At 35.6% G+C, this 19,496-nt stretch overlaps 1 protein-coding gene across 7 annotated transcripts in view; it reads left to right on the forward strand.

The window, feature by feature from the left end:
• Trpm (transient receptor potential cation channel, subfamily M) overlaps nucleotides 1–17,582 on the forward strand; it is a 274,621-nt gene extending 257,039 nt beyond the window's left edge. For 3 of the 7 annotated variants that reach the window (XM_076125470.1, XM_076125474.1, XM_076125475.1), the window contains 18 exons: nucleotides 190–380; nucleotides 1,593–1,738; nucleotides 2,237–2,455; nucleotides 3,812–4,045; nucleotides 4,451–4,573; nucleotides 4,953–5,144; nucleotides 7,003–7,086; nucleotides 7,364–7,405; nucleotides 8,114–8,336; nucleotides 8,598–8,715; nucleotides 9,562–9,579; nucleotides 10,537–10,679; nucleotides 11,035–11,203; nucleotides 11,525–11,698; nucleotides 13,254–13,436; nucleotides 13,744–13,862; nucleotides 14,211–14,393; nucleotides 14,768–17,582. In XM_076125470.1, coding sequence (XP_075981585.1) covers nucleotides 190–380; nucleotides 1,593–1,738; nucleotides 2,237–2,455; nucleotides 3,812–4,045; nucleotides 4,451–4,573; nucleotides 4,953–5,144; nucleotides 7,003–7,086; nucleotides 7,364–7,405; nucleotides 8,114–8,336; nucleotides 8,598–8,715; nucleotides 9,562–9,579; nucleotides 10,537–10,679; nucleotides 11,035–11,203; nucleotides 11,525–11,698; nucleotides 13,254–13,436; nucleotides 13,744–13,862; nucleotides 14,211–14,377 — 2,545 coding nt within the window. In that variant the 3' untranslated portion in view covers nucleotides 14,378–14,393; nucleotides 14,768–17,582. Of the gene's footprint in view, nucleotides 1–189; nucleotides 381–1,592; nucleotides 1,739–2,236; nucleotides 2,456–3,045; nucleotides 3,268–3,811; nucleotides 4,046–4,450; nucleotides 4,574–4,952; nucleotides 5,145–7,002; nucleotides 7,087–7,363; nucleotides 7,406–8,113; nucleotides 8,337–8,597; nucleotides 8,716–9,561; nucleotides 9,580–10,536; nucleotides 10,680–11,034; nucleotides 11,204–11,524; nucleotides 11,699–13,253; nucleotides 13,437–13,743; nucleotides 13,863–14,210; nucleotides 14,394–14,767 lie in introns of all 7 variants that reach the window. The other 4 variants (XM_076125471.1, XM_076125472.1, XM_076125473.1 and 1 more) reach the window with 2 other exon arrangements.
• The last annotated feature ends 1,914 nt before the right edge of the window (nucleotides 17,583–19,496 follow it).

The raw sequence follows: 19,496 nt of genomic DNA on the forward strand, positions 1-19,496 counted from the left end.
GTTCAAGTCAGTCAAGTCTACAAATTGAGTCAGTTCATTTTTAAAAAGAATCACTTGCTAGTAATTAACAGGGTTTCTTTTAATTAGACCGAAATAACAAAATGGTTTATTATTCGATACTACTTAGTTTAACATATTTTAAGCCAAAATTTTTAGATATTAAAAATTAATTATCGTGTTATATTTCAGACATAAGTTCAGCGTATGGGCATGGAACCTGTGGAACACGTACGACGCAGGGTTTATCATATTCTTCCTGGTGGGCCTGACTCTCAGGCTGCGGTCAGGCTCCATGGACGTCGGCAGGGTCATCTATTGCGTCAATATCATTTACTGGTACTTAAGGATATTGAATATATTGGGAGTTAATAAGTACTTAGGTAAGATAAACATAATATTACATTCTTTAATATTACTACGGAATGGTATCCTAAAAGTCAGCCAGAGGTTTTCTTTAATATCGTTGTATCGTTGGACAACTTCACACACGGTCATTTGATTCCAAACTAAGCAGAGCTTGTACTATGGTAACCAAATAACTGATAAACATACTTATATACTTCTAAATAACTACTTAGAAAACTTTAAAACTACTTAGTACTTACTCATACTGATATGAGTTTTTTTTTTCAGTATTATGATCAATTCACATTATTCTAATAAGGTTTCATATTGTATTATACCTTTATGACGAATCCAGAAGCTTATTTTTTATCAAGAGTAGCCGATTCTATGTTCCAATATCGAAATTAAGTTGATTTTTTATCTAAGTAGTAGATTTCTTTGAGCTTCTCGAAAAAAAATGATATAGGAAGTATAACCATATCTGAAAAAAATATCCATAGTGTCTATATTCTATCGTACAGTATGGTCATTGAACCTACAATTTACATCAGTGACCATATACTAATTGAATAGTTATACATTCATATCCCTTTTCATTCACAATTTCATTTAATATCAAAATATAAACTGGTAAGCTTGTAAGCCGCTTCCGACACTCACTTCAATAATATTTCATTTTGTTAATTGGATCAATTTGATATTGCAGTGCAATGTCCTCTCGAAATACATGTAGAGTTTATTTTATACCTCCCTGTGTACATTACAATTACGTACATTTAAATCATAGAGGGTGATTATATTTTATTGTCATATGATTAAAAAAAATCAACTACATAGGTCAGTTATTTTAAAGTCAGAACTTTTCGTGTTGGATTTCTCGATCAGCCAATGACTACTTTCATTCTTAAGTCCTGATTTTTTATCTAAACTTGCTTTTCTTACACGGTTTCAAAATTGACTATCAAAAAAGTTAGATTTTTTTTATGTAGATGTATTTGGTGGGTTTTTTCCGTATCACTGGAGATGTTTTTAAGACCCAGGACCTTTCCATCCACGCACCAAATGATTGGCTACCAGCTATACTTAATTACGATATAGTAACTTACTTATACACCTATATACTCTTACCCGCACTTAGCCAGCGAGGTGGACTCAAGGCGTAACCTCCCCTCGTTGAGACCTTTCCCAGCAGTGGAACTTTTATGGGCTAAAGAAAACTTACTCATAATACATAATTCATTCGCCAGGTCCTCTAGTCACAATGATGGGTAAGATGGTTAAGAACATGATATACTTCGTGGTGCTATTACTGGTGGTGCTAATGTCGTTCGGAGTCGCTCGGCAGGCCATCCTGTACCCTGAACAGGAAGCCAGCTGGTATCTCATCAGAGAAGTAAGTACTGTTCATATATGTTGTGATGTGAGTAAAGAGAACGATTTTAAAGAAACGACGATGTATGATGAATGATTTAGAAGATTAAGATATGTGTTTAGTCTTTATCAGCGCGAGGCAGCTGTTTTTTGTGCACTTAAAAGGTGATGAAAAAGACTAGCAGTTACTCCTTTGATGAAGAGATTTGATAATGATTGTCAATACTTTACGTAATATGATAGTGCTCTTAGTGACTGATGTGTTAAATTAATTGTTTACTGAACTTTGTATTGAAATAAGATGTGCTACTCACGGCACTTATAGGAAACAGTTTACATTGTTGGAATTTAAACAAAACGAGCTCCAGTCATAATAATTTAGAATCTGATATCTTTTAATAATTTATAAAGAACATTTCTTTGCACAAATATTGACTAGACTTTAATAACTACTAACCGAATCTACAGATCTTCTCTCAACCAACGAAAAGCCGAGACCAAACACAATTAACATTTGCAGGTTTTCTTCCAACCATACTTCATGCTTTACGGAGAAGTGTTCGCGGAACAAATGGCCCCTCCCTGTGGCCTGCCTGGCCTCGAGGAGTGTCGCGTGGGCCACTGGGTCCCACCCGTGGTCATGAGCGTTTACTTGCTCATCGCGAACATATTACTAGTGAACCTTCTCATAGCCGTGTTTAATAACATCTTTATTGAAGTGAACGGCGTGTCGCATCAGGTTTGCGACAAACTTCATGTCGTAGAATCGATGTTGTGTAGTGCCTGTTGCGAGATTTGATTACGTATTTCACATTTGGTTGGACTAGGTTTTGTTATTTTTGGTTTTCTTTTATTTTTAGTTATTTCTAGTTCAGTCTGTACTTTGGATTTGCTAGCTCTGTTTCTGCAGTCGTAATTTATCTTTTCAATAGCGTTAAAACTCATATGAAAAAAACGCTGTTGAATAAATAAATTACCGTTACATATACTCAGAAACCGGGGATCAGACGATGGATCTGTGTCATCGTTTTTGTGATTGTGTGAAAATACAAGTATAATTATGCAATCTAAAATGTGACACAACCTTCGTAGATATAATGTTGTGGGTATTCAACGCTGTAGAAAAGGCGTAAGTCTTTTAAAACAGTGTAGAAGTTGAGAACAGCACAGACTGAACGGTATTACACTAGTAGTGATCGTCTTTTATTTCAGTAGATAATTTAAGTAGATTAGTTCACTTTATTTTTATACCATTTGATCCATTATTATTTGACACACCTTAAATCCTTTTTTATTTAGTCCTCATTTTAGTTGTCCCGTTGTCCATAGGTGTTCTTCCAGCCGTACTTCATGTTGTACGGCGAGGTATTCGCTGGGGATATCGACCCGGTGTGTGGGATGGACAATTTAGACCACAAGTGCGTCACCGGCCGGTGGATCACACCTATTGCAATGACCATATACCTGCTCGTCGCGAACATTTTGCTCATAAACCTCCTTATCGCTGTCTTTAACAATATATTCAATGAAGTCAATGAAGTCTCGCATCAGGTTTTTTATTTTTATTTTGCTTTTTTTGTTTAGTTTTTTGTTAGAATCATGAAGAAGCCAGTTTTACCCAATGAAGTTGCGTACGTAACTGCCTATAAAGCATCTGATCCTATTTGACTCAGAAAATGTTGCACAAAGAGTAGATATAATACATTTTTGTCGTCGATATTGACTTATGTTCATGATTCTAACAACTCTTTTTTGATGGTAACATCAGAATCACTACATTTACTTTTAGTTTGATGTTGTAACGTGAATTTAGTTGTGCTACTTTTATAGAATTTCAATATATTTATCACCTAATTTCCAAAAATTAGCACCGATTCATTTGTTTTTTAAATATAATTTTATAAAAAAATAATTACCACAATTTCCGAATATGAATTTTTTGGCTAAATACTGAAAAACCACAATTATAAAACTTAATTCAATTATTGTCTACTTAAAGTATCTTGTCGTGACAGAACTATCATTAACTTACAATTGAGTGAGGTATTTAGCGGATAAAAGGAACCAAAAGTAAAATTTTTTTCAAACCTCGTAGGTATGGATGTTTCAAAGGTTCACCGTAGTGATGGAATACGAACAGAAGCCAGTGTTGCCACCGCCTATAATAATATTCTGTCACATCTACGCGACGTGCAAGTGGGTGACACGCAACGTATCGCACAAACGATTCCAGTACGATAACGGACTGAAGCTGTTCTTGGAGAAAGAGGATATGGAGAGGCTGTATGATTTCGAGGAAGAATGCGTTGAAGGGTATTTTAGGGAACAGGTAAGTAACGCTTATGAATACTGATGCTAGTTGCAAAAAAAATGGTATAAGGGATTGCAATGATCAATTTTACGATAGTCAAATTACAAGAGAGTATATTTTTTTGTGTTTTTTTTTTTCGATTAAAGGTGATTTTCTCTGAAGAATACGTTTATGAAGGTCATACATATTTACTTGCTCTTTACAAAAGGGATAAGATAAAAAACAAATGATCAATTTCACAGCAATAAAATAACAATATTTTGAGGTATTTCGATATAGTGTAATTTTCTTCGAATACAATGTTATTTTCAAAGTTATAAGTTTTTCATCTTTTTTGAAGTTTTTACGTAACTTTTAGATTGTTAAAGTAAACTTAACTCTATGCTTATATAGGACTAACTGATGAGCGTTGTATTTTTTCAGGAAGTGAAGTTGTCTAATTCTATAGAAGAGAGAGTGAGAAACACAACTGATAGGGTAGAACATATCACGACGAAAATGGAAGACTTGAATCAAAAAGCTAATTGCCAAATACAATCCATGCAGGTAACTATCACTATACATTGTAAAATACATTAAAACTAGTTTTACACCCCAATATATATTATGGTAAAAAAACAAAAACCTTTTATGCTTTTACGTTTTACCTCAAATGCTGAAATATAATATTCATCAACCCAAATAGCATTTTTTTCTGATGAAGTTCGGATTTCTATGTCGGATAGTTTCCGTCAAATTTTGATTCTCTAGAAGAATACACTAATACGAATAAAAATATTGAATGAAAAACAATTCAGCTTCTCTGAGCTGAACTGTTTTCCATTTAATATTTTTGATAACCCTATACTCGACAATTAAATCAAATCGACTTTTTCTGCTACTAGCACACAAATTAGCAGAATACCAATAATTTTTTTCTTTTCAGAGTGTAGAATTTAGGTTAAGAAAGTTGGAAGAAGTAGCAGAGAAGACGATGAATCATTTAGCTGTAATCCACCGATTCATGGCCACACACCCCTCACTGGTGAACCGAGGGTCTACAGACACCCTAGGACCTCCCCCTCCTACCTTTCAGGCGGGAGGGAACAGGCTCAGGACAGCTAGTGATAGGTCGGAGGTGAGTGACTTGAAACATTTTAAAATGTGTAGATTTTAGTTAAGATTCAGGAGTTTGTAGGTAAAATTGAAAGGAGAAAAGATAAAATTACAATATTAGTTGTAAAGTAATACGTATAGCCTCAACCTTTTGAGTAACGGATACCCGACCTTCATAGAAATAATTCAGATTAGAGGCTGATTTTGAATTAGGCAACATTTTAATGAAGACTTCGAATTTTGATATGAGAAACAAAATAGTTTTTAATAATGTTTTACACAATAATCTTTAAGATACAAAATTACTATTATTTGAATGTAATGTGTTGATAAATGTTGAATAGATAAATGTACCTGATGTATTTAATTATGTGTTTGATGTTAAACTCAACACGAATGCTTGAGGACACTAACCGCAACGTTTTGTTTTTCATTTAGCATGTTCCTGTATCGATGTCTTGCGTTGATGCTGATTTTTAACTTTTGTCTTTCATTCAATGTCTTTTTGTCACCACCTAACATGCAGATTGCCAGAATTTGGCTAAATACTTGACAACTATGCCACGAAATGTCAACTTTGCCGGTCAAATAAATACTGATTGTGCCAAAACATTTTTATTTATTAAATACCTTTATAACAGATCTTACTTATTTAACAATAGTGTATAGGTAAAGTTAACAATTCATGGGCAAAGTTGTCAACAAAATACAAAATATTTTCACAGAGGAAATTACAGCAGTTTCCTTGTCAATATTCAGTGTGAATATCAGCCGTAAATACTGAGCTAACAGAATATCCGAGTCATAAATATGCGTATTATGCTCTCAACATCAATTCTGGCGATCTGCAACCGCTTCTGTGTATTTGGTTTGACGTCATCCGGAGATTTACACCTTGTTGATATGCAACATAGTAATATGCATCATATTAATATGCTGCATCGAGCCACGTTCACGCAGTCTAAGTTACAGCAATATAACTTGAGCAATTCCACCGTGCATTCGTAACTTCTTAAAGTTAAACGCAAGTGTGGCTAACTTCTCGAAACGGTGTGATATTGTACCCTATCCCGGTATTGTTTTACAACTTCTACTTCGCCTCGAGAATTGCTACCTTAAATGAAATTTCAGTTGAAAATTTTCATTGTATTTTGTTTCAGTAAGTTTTCTTTGTTGTTCACACAATTGTTTAACATTAATCAAAAGATTAACGATTCATGTTAAGTTCGCAGCGAACAATGTAGTTAGTCGCTAGACGCACAGTCAGCGTGACTTGTTGGTCTACGCCATATAAAAGAAAAATAACTTAGCGACGATAAAAGTTCGTTGCTCCCAATATCATTGAATGACAACCATATTAGTCGACCTTTGGAATACAAACACGAAACTTCATTTCGAACAGCCCTATTGAAGTCGAAGAAAACATATTTATTGCTTGTCATGAGTAACTTATAAATTATATTGCGACATACTAGTGTCCGACCGAATGTTCGGTTTTTTAACGGCCGTAACGCAAATTTCGGTTTAGTTTCGTTTTCGACGACAAACCTGCCGGAAGGACTACGGCCGAAACCGAAAGTGCATTCGGGAGATTTCGGCTTGATCAGCCATCGGCGCGTTAAATTAATGACTCCTATCCATTTGTCTTAAATTTATTGATTATAAAAGCGGTTTTTTTTATTCCCTCAAAAAATTATCCTTTAAGGAAGTTTCGGTTTCGGCCGAATCTGAACTGTTGCCAAAATTCGGTTTCGGTTTCGGTCGGACACTAGCACATACATATTTATAGGTACAAAGATATAGGGTAGTTTTTTGAAATGTTGGGTCTCCGATTGTCGTTGAACCAAGTACCTCGGTGGCTATGTGTGACGTGACGACAGGTGCTGTCGGACAGCGACACGGGCGCGGCGCGCTTCGCTGTTCGCCCCGTGCAGGAGGAGGACGAGCACTCGCGACCCTCCGATGTAAGCACTCCTTTAACCTCGCTGCCCGAACAATCTGCCAATTTATTTACTCATAAAGCTTGAGAGATTGAACGCTCTAATCCCAAGCAATACCAAACCAATTTAAATTATTCCTTTATTGATAGGAAGCTACATTTATATCTACTTTATACAGAAGACGAATTCGTCTTTGTAAAAAGATTACTTACGTGCTTTTTGATTTTAAATAATGTACTACGTAATGCTTTTTCCATGTACTTTTCTTATATTTGTGATTTAACTTTGCCTGTTTCGATAGGACGATGGTGAAGGTTCAGTATTACAACAGACAAGTTTCAAAGTAAGTTTGAGTGGTCAAAAGATTAGACATTTTTGCACCAAGACGAAATAACAGCGATATTTCGTCTATAGCTCAAACACATTTTTCTAGCACTATATTATATGCAGAAGTTTTAATTTCTAAACAAACGTACGACACTACAATGTACGTTTGATAAATTTCTCTTTTATTGACTGGCAAATTTGCACGCAATTGTTTTGGTAGCACATTTGTTTGGGCAGCCAGTTAGTACAACTATAGGTAATTGGCTAACGAAAGTAGTTTCTTTAAAATAAATACAAATTTGAGTAAGTACAGAAGATTTGCTTTTGTGTCGTGTGGGACAGCACCCTGATGATCCATTTCAATTTTTTTATATATATCATGTAAAAAATTTAGATTTTCAGTTTTATTTTAGCTTGTTTTTATATTAAAGCTGTAGTTTTTTTTTTGAGTTGAATTCTGTACTCTCAAATTACGTATATTTGCATTTAAAAATCACTTTTTTGTACATTCTGTGTAAATTATTTTGCTTTTAAATAGCTTTGCCTAAATGTTTGTTTATTATGTTAACTCAACTTTTAAAGCTTTTGTAAAGCTCAACTAGCTAATTTAAGTTATATTTTTATCAAAAATTTTACGAGAAAATCCTCAGACCTTTTTTTCACACTTTAGAAGCATAAATTTATTTCCAAATTTCATTTTATTACATTCAAAAATCTTGATTAGGACGAACAGGTTCAGTCAGGACCCGAAGCGCCTCCCGAGAAGGAACCAGAAGCAGATTCAATATCAACATCTTCAGGAGGAAGCGTGGCTGGTCCAGACATAACAGTCGTGAGGACCCAACCTCCTATCACTCCGGCAAGGCAAAGATCCACTGACAGCAACCGAACAGAGCCCAGTGATGAGAAGAAAGGTTTACAACCAAACATACATGTTGACATCATATGTAAATAATGCACACATAACCCTTTATTTCCTAACTTTTTTATTATTTATATTTATTTGTGATTTGAAAGCTTTTTATTATAATATATTTAATATTGATAACAAATTTTAAGTTTGCAAAATAACAGATAAAACAGTATTTCACCGGGCTTTTTATAAATCCTTCTTTTGAAATTAATAGCAATCCATCCTTTTTTATCTAACTACTCTTATTAGTTTCTTAAAATTTAAACACATGACTTATGATGTCGTCAATGTGTAGTGCCGTCATCGACCGACGACGCTTTCCTGCCGGAAGTGCACGAGATGCCAGCGGATCTACAGAGCCTGCGCCCGCGCACCACCTCTGCCGGAACACGACGTACTGCCAACACGAGGCGGTAAGTTTGCCACTACAACTTTTCCCATCACCTATATTACATCAATGAGGCTAGGTTAAGTACATCTAGTCACACGTCACAGCGTTCATAATAGTTCGCTTGGGCCAATGAAATAAACCGTCTTTAATATACCCTGACTACTGAATCTATTGAAACCTTACAGAGTAAAATCCCTATAATGTTTTGGCCTTACTTCGGAATGAACAATGCACACTAACCTGGTCGATTACAAAATTAACCAAAATTAATTTAGCACAAGTGGAATTAAGGTATGTAACACAATTGGACGAAAGCATGTGCAAATCGTATACACGGAAGCACCCGAAATATGGCCGAATCATTACACGTTCATAAGGGAAAAGGAATAAAGTTATAATGGATGTTCCATCAACAGCAGATGGTACACACGTCGTTATATCGTAGCATGTCCGCGTTACCGTTTTGTTCTTGATTGCCATTCTCATTAACCATTAATTCATTTGATTACTTTTGAGAAACTCTTCAAAAGTGTGGGGTTTTGGACGCCACGGACGTTGAAAAGGGTCGACTGTTGTCTGAAAATTAACAACTTTTGTTTACCGTAGGAGTTAACCAAATTATTATATGTACATATAACGAAAATATTTTTGGATTTGTTCAGAACGAATTCAAAAGTTATAAAAGTAGTTAGTTTTCATTCTAACAAAACATTGTTATCGATGTCCTTGTCAGCCAAAATTTTACAAAATACTCCGTTTCTTTCATTCACAATATCGGCAAATACTATATTTGTTTGTACAAAACCAAAATTATCATCGCCATGATTGTTTTTAATTTTATTTTTTGTTACCTTCTTGCATCTGTTAGGAGACGGTTGTGGAAACAGTAAGTCAAATAGACTCATTGGCGATTGGCTTAGCTTGTTAGCGAATGTAGTTTAGATGTAGTTGCTCTGTATAACGAACATCACTTACTTACAGCTTGTGTACACGCTCGATTGAACTATCAATATATCATTAACAAGTGCACTCTCACGAACAGTCACACACCAACACACTGTTATATTATGTGACGCTGTTTTATTTGAGCATCCGTCTGTGTCTTTCTGTACATTTGTAAACACCAGTCAGATGTTACTTCAGCTACATCAACATTTTGATCTCTCTATTTGGCTACATATTTACTAAGCTATTATATTTCCACATGCAAACTTTGAAACGTATTTATTGCAATATTTTGGCCATAATTTTGTATTAAATGTTCATAGTTTTTGAATAAAAGGTTTGTCATGTTAGCGTAAAGGTAAGCCTCGTCTAAATTCGAAATTTCATCACCTAAGAACATAGTATTGATATTATTAAATCTTCTAACGTCACCGTTGCTCTCTGTTGTATTTTCGAATGTATCTTCACACTTACTAACTTTAAAACTCTAACCACTTTTTGTTCGACAAATACCTTCTTACTCATACTAAACTTGTACTGCACACATACTTCTACCACAATATTTGATGTGGTAACATTATTATTTTATTTTATTGAGATGTGCTGACTACGCCACATTTGATGTGGGAAGTAACTTTTGGACATCTAGATACCAGTTCTAGTCACGGTAATTAGAGAAAATATGGTTTTCAATTGACATAGACCATTTAAAACAGAACCAAGTTACAAAATGACTTCTGTACAAGGTTGCGAAAATGACCAAAATTAATCAAAATATTTTTTGGATTTCGAATTGTCCAGCTACATTCTTGTAACCATATTTTCTTTACCTCGAGTAGTCAGCGCATGTGATGCCCCACCTGCAAGGCCCGTGTGTGAGTGTTCACTGTGTCTACAGGCGGTCGGAGGGCGGCAACGACTGCGGCATGGGCGGCCACTACTCCACGCAGCACCTGGCGCCGCGCCGCCAGCACAGCCAGACGCACTCCGAGCCTGACAACTCTGCCGTCGATGCTGGATCCGTACACAACTCTGTTACCGGTATGACTGTCATGAACTTCAAACATTTTTACGATTTTCGACCCTTAATCATGATCATGAGAAGCCCCACAATCTTGACTACGTATTTTAAAAGACACTCGAGTAGAATTGTTGTGTCTATGATAGAAAGAAAAATTTCTATGATTACCTTTTCTTATTTTGTTTCCTGTAAGCGCATGTTCATAGCACTTCATTAGAAACTGACATCGCAAAGACAGAAGATTAATATCACGTCGATCTGGAGATTTTCATCACGCGTCTTCAGCTGTTCACCTCGCATGCATGAACATTAAAGATCCCATAGTCATCCTGACTATACCACTTACAAGAACGATTGAAATCTACAACGGTACAGGTCGGCAATCTGGCTGGGAAGCGACGGGAGGGGCGACTGGCATCACCACGGGAAGGAACCGCGTGGGGGGCGCGCCTCGGTCTTTACTCCTCGCCATGCACGAGTACACCAGCATCACTGATGAACTGGAGACTGTTTATGGACTGTTCTCGCCGCCACATACACCGAGGTAAGGGCTAAAGGGTCTTTTGGAGAATTCGTGACTATGAGATTTGGCTTGCAGGTTCCGCGGATGCTGACATATTTTTATTTGTGTGTTGGACAGCTATGTTTTTAAGATAATATGTTGTCTTTCTGCTATTTAACTATGTACAGAGTATTATAATTTAGCTGGAAACCAATTACGACATTATTTATTTTTTAGAACTGTCTTTACATCCCTGTTTGCCATTTAGCTTGAAGAAATAGCTTTCTCTTCCTAGATAAGAAAGTTTTAAAGAAGCTAATCGGTATTGATCAGACAGCATTCTCACACAATTTTCTCTCCTAGGACGCCAATAACCTCCCGCCTCCTATCCCCTGCCCGCGCCGCATCACCTTCAGTCCGTCGCCGCCACGCCAGCGAGATGTCCAACCCTGAGTTCGCACTCTTCATGGAGAAGGAGCATCTCCGAGGAGCCGAGGAGGACGACTACATCATCATGGAGAACCTGATCCAAAGGCGGTGAGTGAAAGACCACGGTGGAGGGTACTCGTGCGTTATTGCTGATGATCTCATATGTGCTGTTATGATGATGAGTTTTTTGTTTGTTTGTTTGTAATTATTGCAAATTGGTGTGGTCATATTTCTTACGATCGTAGCAAATTGGCAACTTATACTAAAGTTTGTGGGAAACGAAAATATTCTTGTCTATTTGTATTATGCTTTTAGATACTTAAAACATGGGTGCTCTCTATCTACCTTCTGAAAAGTCAAAATAAGAAAATAATATTATTTCATGACCGACTTACTGACTTCATGTGTCCTAATTTTATTCGAAATTCTTCGTAAGCAGAAAGTTTTCAAGTTTACCGTTTTCTACGTAAATATGACCACACATTTCAGAGCCACGCTGTACAAACACAACGCTTTGAATGAACACTTTTAGCTATTTGACGACCTTAGGTTGAAGAACATTCGTTATTTGCCAAGTTTGCGGTCAAGATAGTGACAATAAAAGCTCAAGAATTGCTCCAGATAATTTGAAAACTTAAGAAAACTAAGATAGTCGGCAAAAGTCTTATCTTCTTTAATAGTCAAGACGGTAAAACTTCAAGCAAGAAGCTTAATGTTAAGATTCCAATGACATTCGTGTAAAGCATGTGCCAAATAACTTTGAGTGTCTGAACATAGCCGCAAGTCGTTGCTTTGTTCCGATTTTTTCCATCACCTGTGGTACAATTGTCTACAGCCGGCATTATCAAGTATCGAGAGTTCGACATTTAAAACGTACTGCAAAAAGAGTTCCTACGGTAGCCACTAGAGGCGTTGAACAGATTTTCATACAAAATTACTACATAGCTTGCTTCATTGGCAAAAGCTTGCAAAATCTTTTATTTTTGGCTTCATCGCAGCGACTTGCGGCTATATTCAGTTCCACAAAGTTATTTGACGCGTACTACAATATGACCGTACAAACTTTATCCACACATAGAGAACAATAACGTTGGTCTAAGTTTCTGAACTATTGGACACGATATTAAATCTGTGTGATCTCGCTCCGGTCGGTGAACCAACTAATTGTCTTTGTCAAGTGAACGGTAAACTATTGGGGGTTCGATTAATATCATAACTATGTGTTATGGTTCAATAGCTTTTATAGGGTAGGCTTGCATCGTCGTTGTCGATTGTCCGTTTTCAATATTCAACGTAATTTTATTTTTATTTTATAACACTGATTAGGAACATTATTCCAATGTTTTTAAATTGTAACGCAAAAACATACAAGAATAGTTTAATATAAAAGTCTTAAACCAAGAGAATAAATATAAATCATAACGCAAAAAAAGCATGTTGTGTAGTCAGTACTTAAACCAAATGTTCACAAAATTAACCAATCACAGAAAACCATAAGCAACATTCAAAACAAAACTAAATGCTTAAATCACGCCTGAACCAGCGAAATGAAGCTGGGAGCTTCACTGCACGAGAAACACGCAGGAATGGAAGCTGAGAACGGCTTAATAGCTTTTGTGAACGTCCTTTACAAAGTACTTACTACAACAGCTCTTGCCTATAGCCTAGAAATGGGTGGTCTGGACAGATACGACGAGGAGGAGGCTGGGGAGACGGGGGAGGGGGGCGAGGTGAGCGGCATCAGCATCAGTGTGTGTGTCAACACGAGTGGGGCGGAGGAGCACGCCGTGCCGCCGCAGACTACCACGCTGTTGACTGTCACGGATAGACGACTGCCGCATCAGAGGTATGCTGATGATAAAGTATCTGTAATTTGGTGTTTTTTTTTTGGCTCTTATTGAGTGCTAAGTCGAAGTAAATGTGATATTATCTTTGATTGTGGCCTATTTTTGGGCAATTTTTTTATTGCCGAATTAAATAAAAACTCTATTATTTTCGTTATTAGGTTTCTACACAAATTTTTCTATTAATTCCGGCTTCAGGTTTATTTATTATTTTATTCGATTTATTTTTACTACTCTTCTGGACACAATTTTTTCTTCTTCTTTATCACATATTTATTCCACCTGATATCTTCTGCTGAATGTTAACAGGCACTCTCTAAGACGGTCGTCAGCTATCGACAGTCGCGAGCTGCCGTCGCCTCTACAGCCGCTGTTGGACGACGATGCTTGTGGTGAAGTACTGCTACCAGTACCGAGGCAACCATCAGGTAAGTGATTCTGTATCAACTTGAAGCTGAGATTCTTTAAGAAAGTTCTAATACTTGCTGTGTGGAAAACAGTATTAAAAAAATGCGTTTCACAGAAACATCTTTGATTATTTTTCAAACTGTCCAAACGAGCTGCCATTTGTTCAGTTAAAAAAAGTGTAACTGATAAGTGTTCAGACGAACGTTCAATCATATAAATCTTGGGCATTAAGTACAACTAGACACGAAACTACTATTTGCAGATATTAAATTAGCTATCTTAACCACAAGCCCCGATTATGGCAGGTTGTCTTGAATAACCATCATACTTTTCATATCGTATAGAGATAACCTGTCACCTTTACTCAGGCGACACAAACGCGTCGAGCGAGTTGTCCCTCTCGCACATGGTGAGCGAGAACCTGCCCCCGCGGCCCTCCATCGTACTGGACTCGTCGCAGCTGCCGCGCCAGCGCTCCGCCGACCAGCCCGCGCCGCAGCCGCCCGGCCCCGCCAGGCCCGAGACCATGTGCTAGTGGCACTCCACATGAGGTAGGCACCACCCTTGACCAACATTGTATTATTCCATACAAAAATGTGTTATACCCAGTGTATTTTCTACAGCTTTTTTGGTGAATGATTTGCTGTGAACTCAGTGATCAGATTCTTGAAGAGTTTTTTATCTTTATGTTACTAATTTTACAATTTAGTTTTTTGTGTTCTTTGCAACTTGATATAGTCAATTTATATCACATTCTTAAAACTATGTTATTGGTAGTTTTATACAATTTTAATTCATGGCAGCCGCAGAAGATTAATCATGAAATTCAAAAGTTACGTGGACCATATCAGCCAAAAAAAGGATACTGTTAAAGGATCATTAAGTTATGATATATTTCATACATTAAGTATATTTCTCTCTTCAGGTAACGTCCAGAGCCTCGAAAGGTAATGTCCGCAGCCGTTTATAATAAAACACTTAGTAAATGAAGAACAGTGAAGGACTGCCGCTAGTGAAGTATTAGCCATAATAATGTTAAAACACCAAATACTACTGATATTAGAGTTTCGATTTATAGAGCCTTAGCTAGGCTTTTTGGGACCCTTTCTTATAGGAAAACTTCGCAACTTTAATGAGCCATTTCAACTCTTTTGCTAATAGATATTCTTGAATTGATGTATACCTAGTTATACAACTGCCTATCAGAATGGTTACCCTGGTGGAGAGTTGCGAACTGTCACTTATATTAAATTACCATGAGAATAAAAATATATAAGTTAATACATAGTTCTTTCTGGTGTAATAATGCACAAAATTGAAAAAATCGGCAGTAATCTCTATTTCCACCAATTCCATCTGGGCTTTAAAGGTATAACTAAGAATACATCTCCGAGTTTGTATAAAATTTAGATGTTTCGTGTGGCTCATTACAGTTGTGCAGTCATTTTTACTCTGTCCTTCCCACTGTGTGATGCTATCAGACTGAATTGAACACAATTCTAAAACGAATCATATCGGATTATCTCAATTAACTTATTTCACTTTTTACTTTATATGTTCCCGTTAATTTATTGTTAACAGTTTATAAAATAGCCACAATATTTTAATATCATTTTTATAACATATACCATACAATTTTGTAATGAATTTTCAAAATGAAATCCAATTTTTATTTCAATTCAGTTGAACATTTTGTAAACTGTACGAGTCTTTCTTCTTCGTTCAAGTGATTTTATATTTCGCTGTACATAAGCTAAGTGTCGCTATTTGATATAATATGTATGTGTAGATACATGGTCCAATACATGTCATTTCGTACTCGTTTCACTTGTAACAGGATTTTGTAAACAGGACAATTCCTATCTTTGAAAATTACTGTCTGTTCCTCAAAAGCAAATAGTACAAAACTTTAAAGAATCTTCAAATATATTTGACAATATATCTCAGAAATGGTCCTGTTTATAAAATCGAATAGATTTAAATTATTGTACAGATAAAACGGTTCAGAAATAAGAACTAAGGGAAAGACAAACGACAATACATGTTAGTGCTCACGATGTAAATACTGTTGTCAGAGGGTTTATTGATAAACTATTGAAAGTACTGAGGTTTATATACTAGGATGTAGAATATATAACCTAATTCGGATCCATTTAATGAAATGTTGAAATATTAATAGAGTTTAACGCTTTTTCAAAGCTTGTCGAGTGAGCACTACTACGCATTTGGGTTTTGTAACATTTTCAAAACATATCAGATACAATTACTATACTAAGGTCACATTTTATGTTTTGATACGTAACCATACGTAGTTTCAATTTTATATCTACAGCAAGTTTCGTTCTTTTATAACTTTATTTCAAGATTTTCGATCAGATTTTTATGAATTTTACAACTTTTAATACCTGTTATACAATTTTATTTACAATCAGATAATTATGAATATCGTTTTCATCTACATTGATCACGAATGTTTTCAGATGTTTTTTTTTCTTAGCATGTCAATAGTATTTCATTATTTTGACTCCTCAATAAATACCGGTCATCACAATGTGTTCAATTATACCAAATATTTTGTGCAAATTTTACCATTTTTAATTATATTGCAGTACAATAAAATGGAATTCAACTTTGTATATAATAGTAGACAAATGAAATAATACGAGAGGTGATTATTGTATATTAATTAGAGAAGTTAATGAAATACTGATTATAGTAATATTAAGCATCGACGTATTGTTAAGGTGAACAGATGCAATAAATTATTTTAGTTTAAATAGATCACTGGTAGGGGTTTCGTCATATCTAAATTTTGCGTTCAGTAGGACGTTATTAAATAAAGCAATAATTTTTGTATATTCATCATTTATCTCTGTATTACGATTGATTTGTAAATGCAGATTATAAATGAAAGAAGTAAATGCTGTAGTTATAGTTTTATTTATTACGAGAAGTATTGTTTGTGTATCTGGACGTTTGTAGCGGTCAGGAATGCAACGAAACATTTTGTTCAGTGAGTCGTGGGTTATTTGTGGCCTCATAACGTGTGGTTAGAGGCAATAAAAGGACAGTAAACGCCCGCGACGCTCCTAGCGAACCAACTAGGTACCTCCACTAACTTTCCACATAGTAGTTGAAATTATTTTTGTTATTATTTTACGTGAGATTAGCAAAGTGCGGTGGAAAATCTTGCTTGGAACTCAACAGATTTTTGCGAACATACTGTGATTTATTTGAGAGTCAATGCTGCCAGGTGAAAGCTATTGATGCTGATGAGGTTTCCATCGCATTCATCTAATCATGGTTGTACTTAGTAATTATTATCACTTAATGAATTGAGATTCAGATACCAGGAATTGAAGCGTTTACTTCTATGTTCCGTAGTCCAATTATATTCCATATAGTTTTACTATAAGAAATATTTTAAAACTAGCGAATAATGTAATTGTACATAATGTGTAAATGTTGAAGTTGTTATTTTTTACCAAAATGAAACTGAGAGAGGCCGGCGCTTCCAACATCCCGATGCTTACTTGAGCACAATCTTTTCATAATTTTTAAATCTTTGAATCATCTTTATCTTTAGCACAACATTTTGATTAAAGGTAACGACTTGTCCTTATTGGGATATTTTATTCTAGACTCGACTCAATCATATTTTTCAGAGTGATAAACTACTTCATCTGAGTTATATAACGTATGTACAATGGTAAAATAAATATTATATTTGTGATATTATAGCTTGTTTGTTTTATTATTACCCTCTTTTATTGTTTCAGTGAGCACATTTATTTGTACTTGGATAAATATAGAACAATAAACTGGTAGTAAAGTAATGTGTTGTCTCGTGAATGTCGTACAAAGTACGGTAAAGATCGTTATCGGCGCTTTATTGGCGCGAGTCTCGCTATCGTCGCTCAATTTCACGGTTTAATTGCACCCTCCAATCATTAAGTTCATTCGGCACCCGCTAACTTCGTCTTTGTCTCTTATTTCGTGGTAACTATTCGCCATTACAGACCGTTTACAATCCATTTTGTAAATGATAAGTTCCAAAGAAAGAAGTATAAAAAGTAGGTGATCACTTAAACATATTTAATAGCGTAAACCTTTAAATTCTTGAGTGGAAAGTAAACAAAAAGGCGTGCGGAGCAATTTTCTTAGAAAACATCCTCCGTAGCCGCCGTGAATTCAATATGTAGGAGTAAGCCACCGCAGCGCCGCGCCGCGTCGCTCGCAACAAGCGCACAAACACTGTGTCTACTCAGATATACCGGATAAAATTTCCATTTCCAATAAAAGTAATGAAAACCAAATATTGGATCAACGTCGCGAAGCAAAACAATTTGGCTCACTCGTACAAAAATTACGTGAAATTGAGTGAATCTCTTCTCTCAACTAATCGCTTACAAGGGATAAACAATATTCATTGAAATCGCAAAGCTATTCAAACTTTGAACAAAGGTGAAAGGGAAAATTGAACTCGATTAACCCTTTGGAAGGTCAAACAAAGATAAAGAAAATGGAACGAGAAAATTACCTTCTTGTTAACAGCCGGAGGAGCACATATCGCCTCGAGTCAAAGTAATTAGAACTCAAGATGTCTTTCTTGTAATCTTCTAAATCAAATACAGACAGATGTTAAATCGTCTAAACAAAGTTGTTAAGAGATTTCTGCGATTGGTACTTAAGTACTTTAATAAAACTTTTCACATTAGTTCACATTAACGGCGCGAGAGACTAGTTAGTAGCTTGCAATCTGTTTGCGTTAATTTAAGCAGCCAAGTTAAAGTTAATTGCAGTCAGAGACGTTTATATGTTTACAACTTTAACTGTATAAAACTAGATTTATGCTACCGAAAAATTAAAACAAAAAATTCTAGTTTTTGCTACTACTACGACAAGAATCTTCAAAGTGCTTCGTATCCATAACTATTTCTAACAAGAATTCGTCGTAAAAGCAAGCACTCCCACGGTAACAACGACACAGACACCTTATAACAAAGCTTCCACGAAATTACGAGACACTTTTCATAAGTTCTAAGACGATGCACATATATTTTCAGTGCACATATAATACAGAATGCAATTATGTCGGAACGGCGTCGCTCACTCGCTGCGGAGGAAATTCCTCTCGAATTTGAACCAAACAGATTACTCAACTTGTTGCGCTAAGACGTTTTGTTAATGCAACTTGTATGCACCAGTTTTGACAGAGAATTGCACTTAGTTTGCCAGCTGCTTTTGTGTTTAGAGGTTTTCATTGTGAACGTTTAAATTCAATTTAATAAATGCAAAGTAGGGTAAACGCAATTATCTATTTAATACTAAGTCGCCACTGAGTAGTTTTCTTTGCGAAATCTTTCCCAACGATATGTCTACTGTTCAATTCTCAGCTAATATTAGTTTGGCGTGACTACAGTCTATATTTCAGAAAACAAATATGGCTATGACTATTTAATTTCTCTTGTTTATCCAGAAATTGTTTTAGGATCATAAGACAATTTTGACTAGAAAATCTTGGCCATAGATAATCACAAAAAGCATAAAACATAAAATTTTGCAATAACAAAACATAAATGCATGTATTATTTTTACACAGACAAAGATTTTTACTTTATTAAAACATGTCATTAATTATGCATAACCTTCAT

The sequence above is a fragment of the Anticarsia gemmatalis genome, chromosome 17, assembly GCF_050436995.1.
Source record: "Anticarsia gemmatalis isolate Benzon Research Colony breed Stoneville strain chromosome 17, ilAntGemm2 primary, whole genome shotgun sequence".
NCBI lineage: Eukaryota > Metazoa > Arthropoda > Insecta > Lepidoptera > Erebidae > Anticarsia > Anticarsia gemmatalis.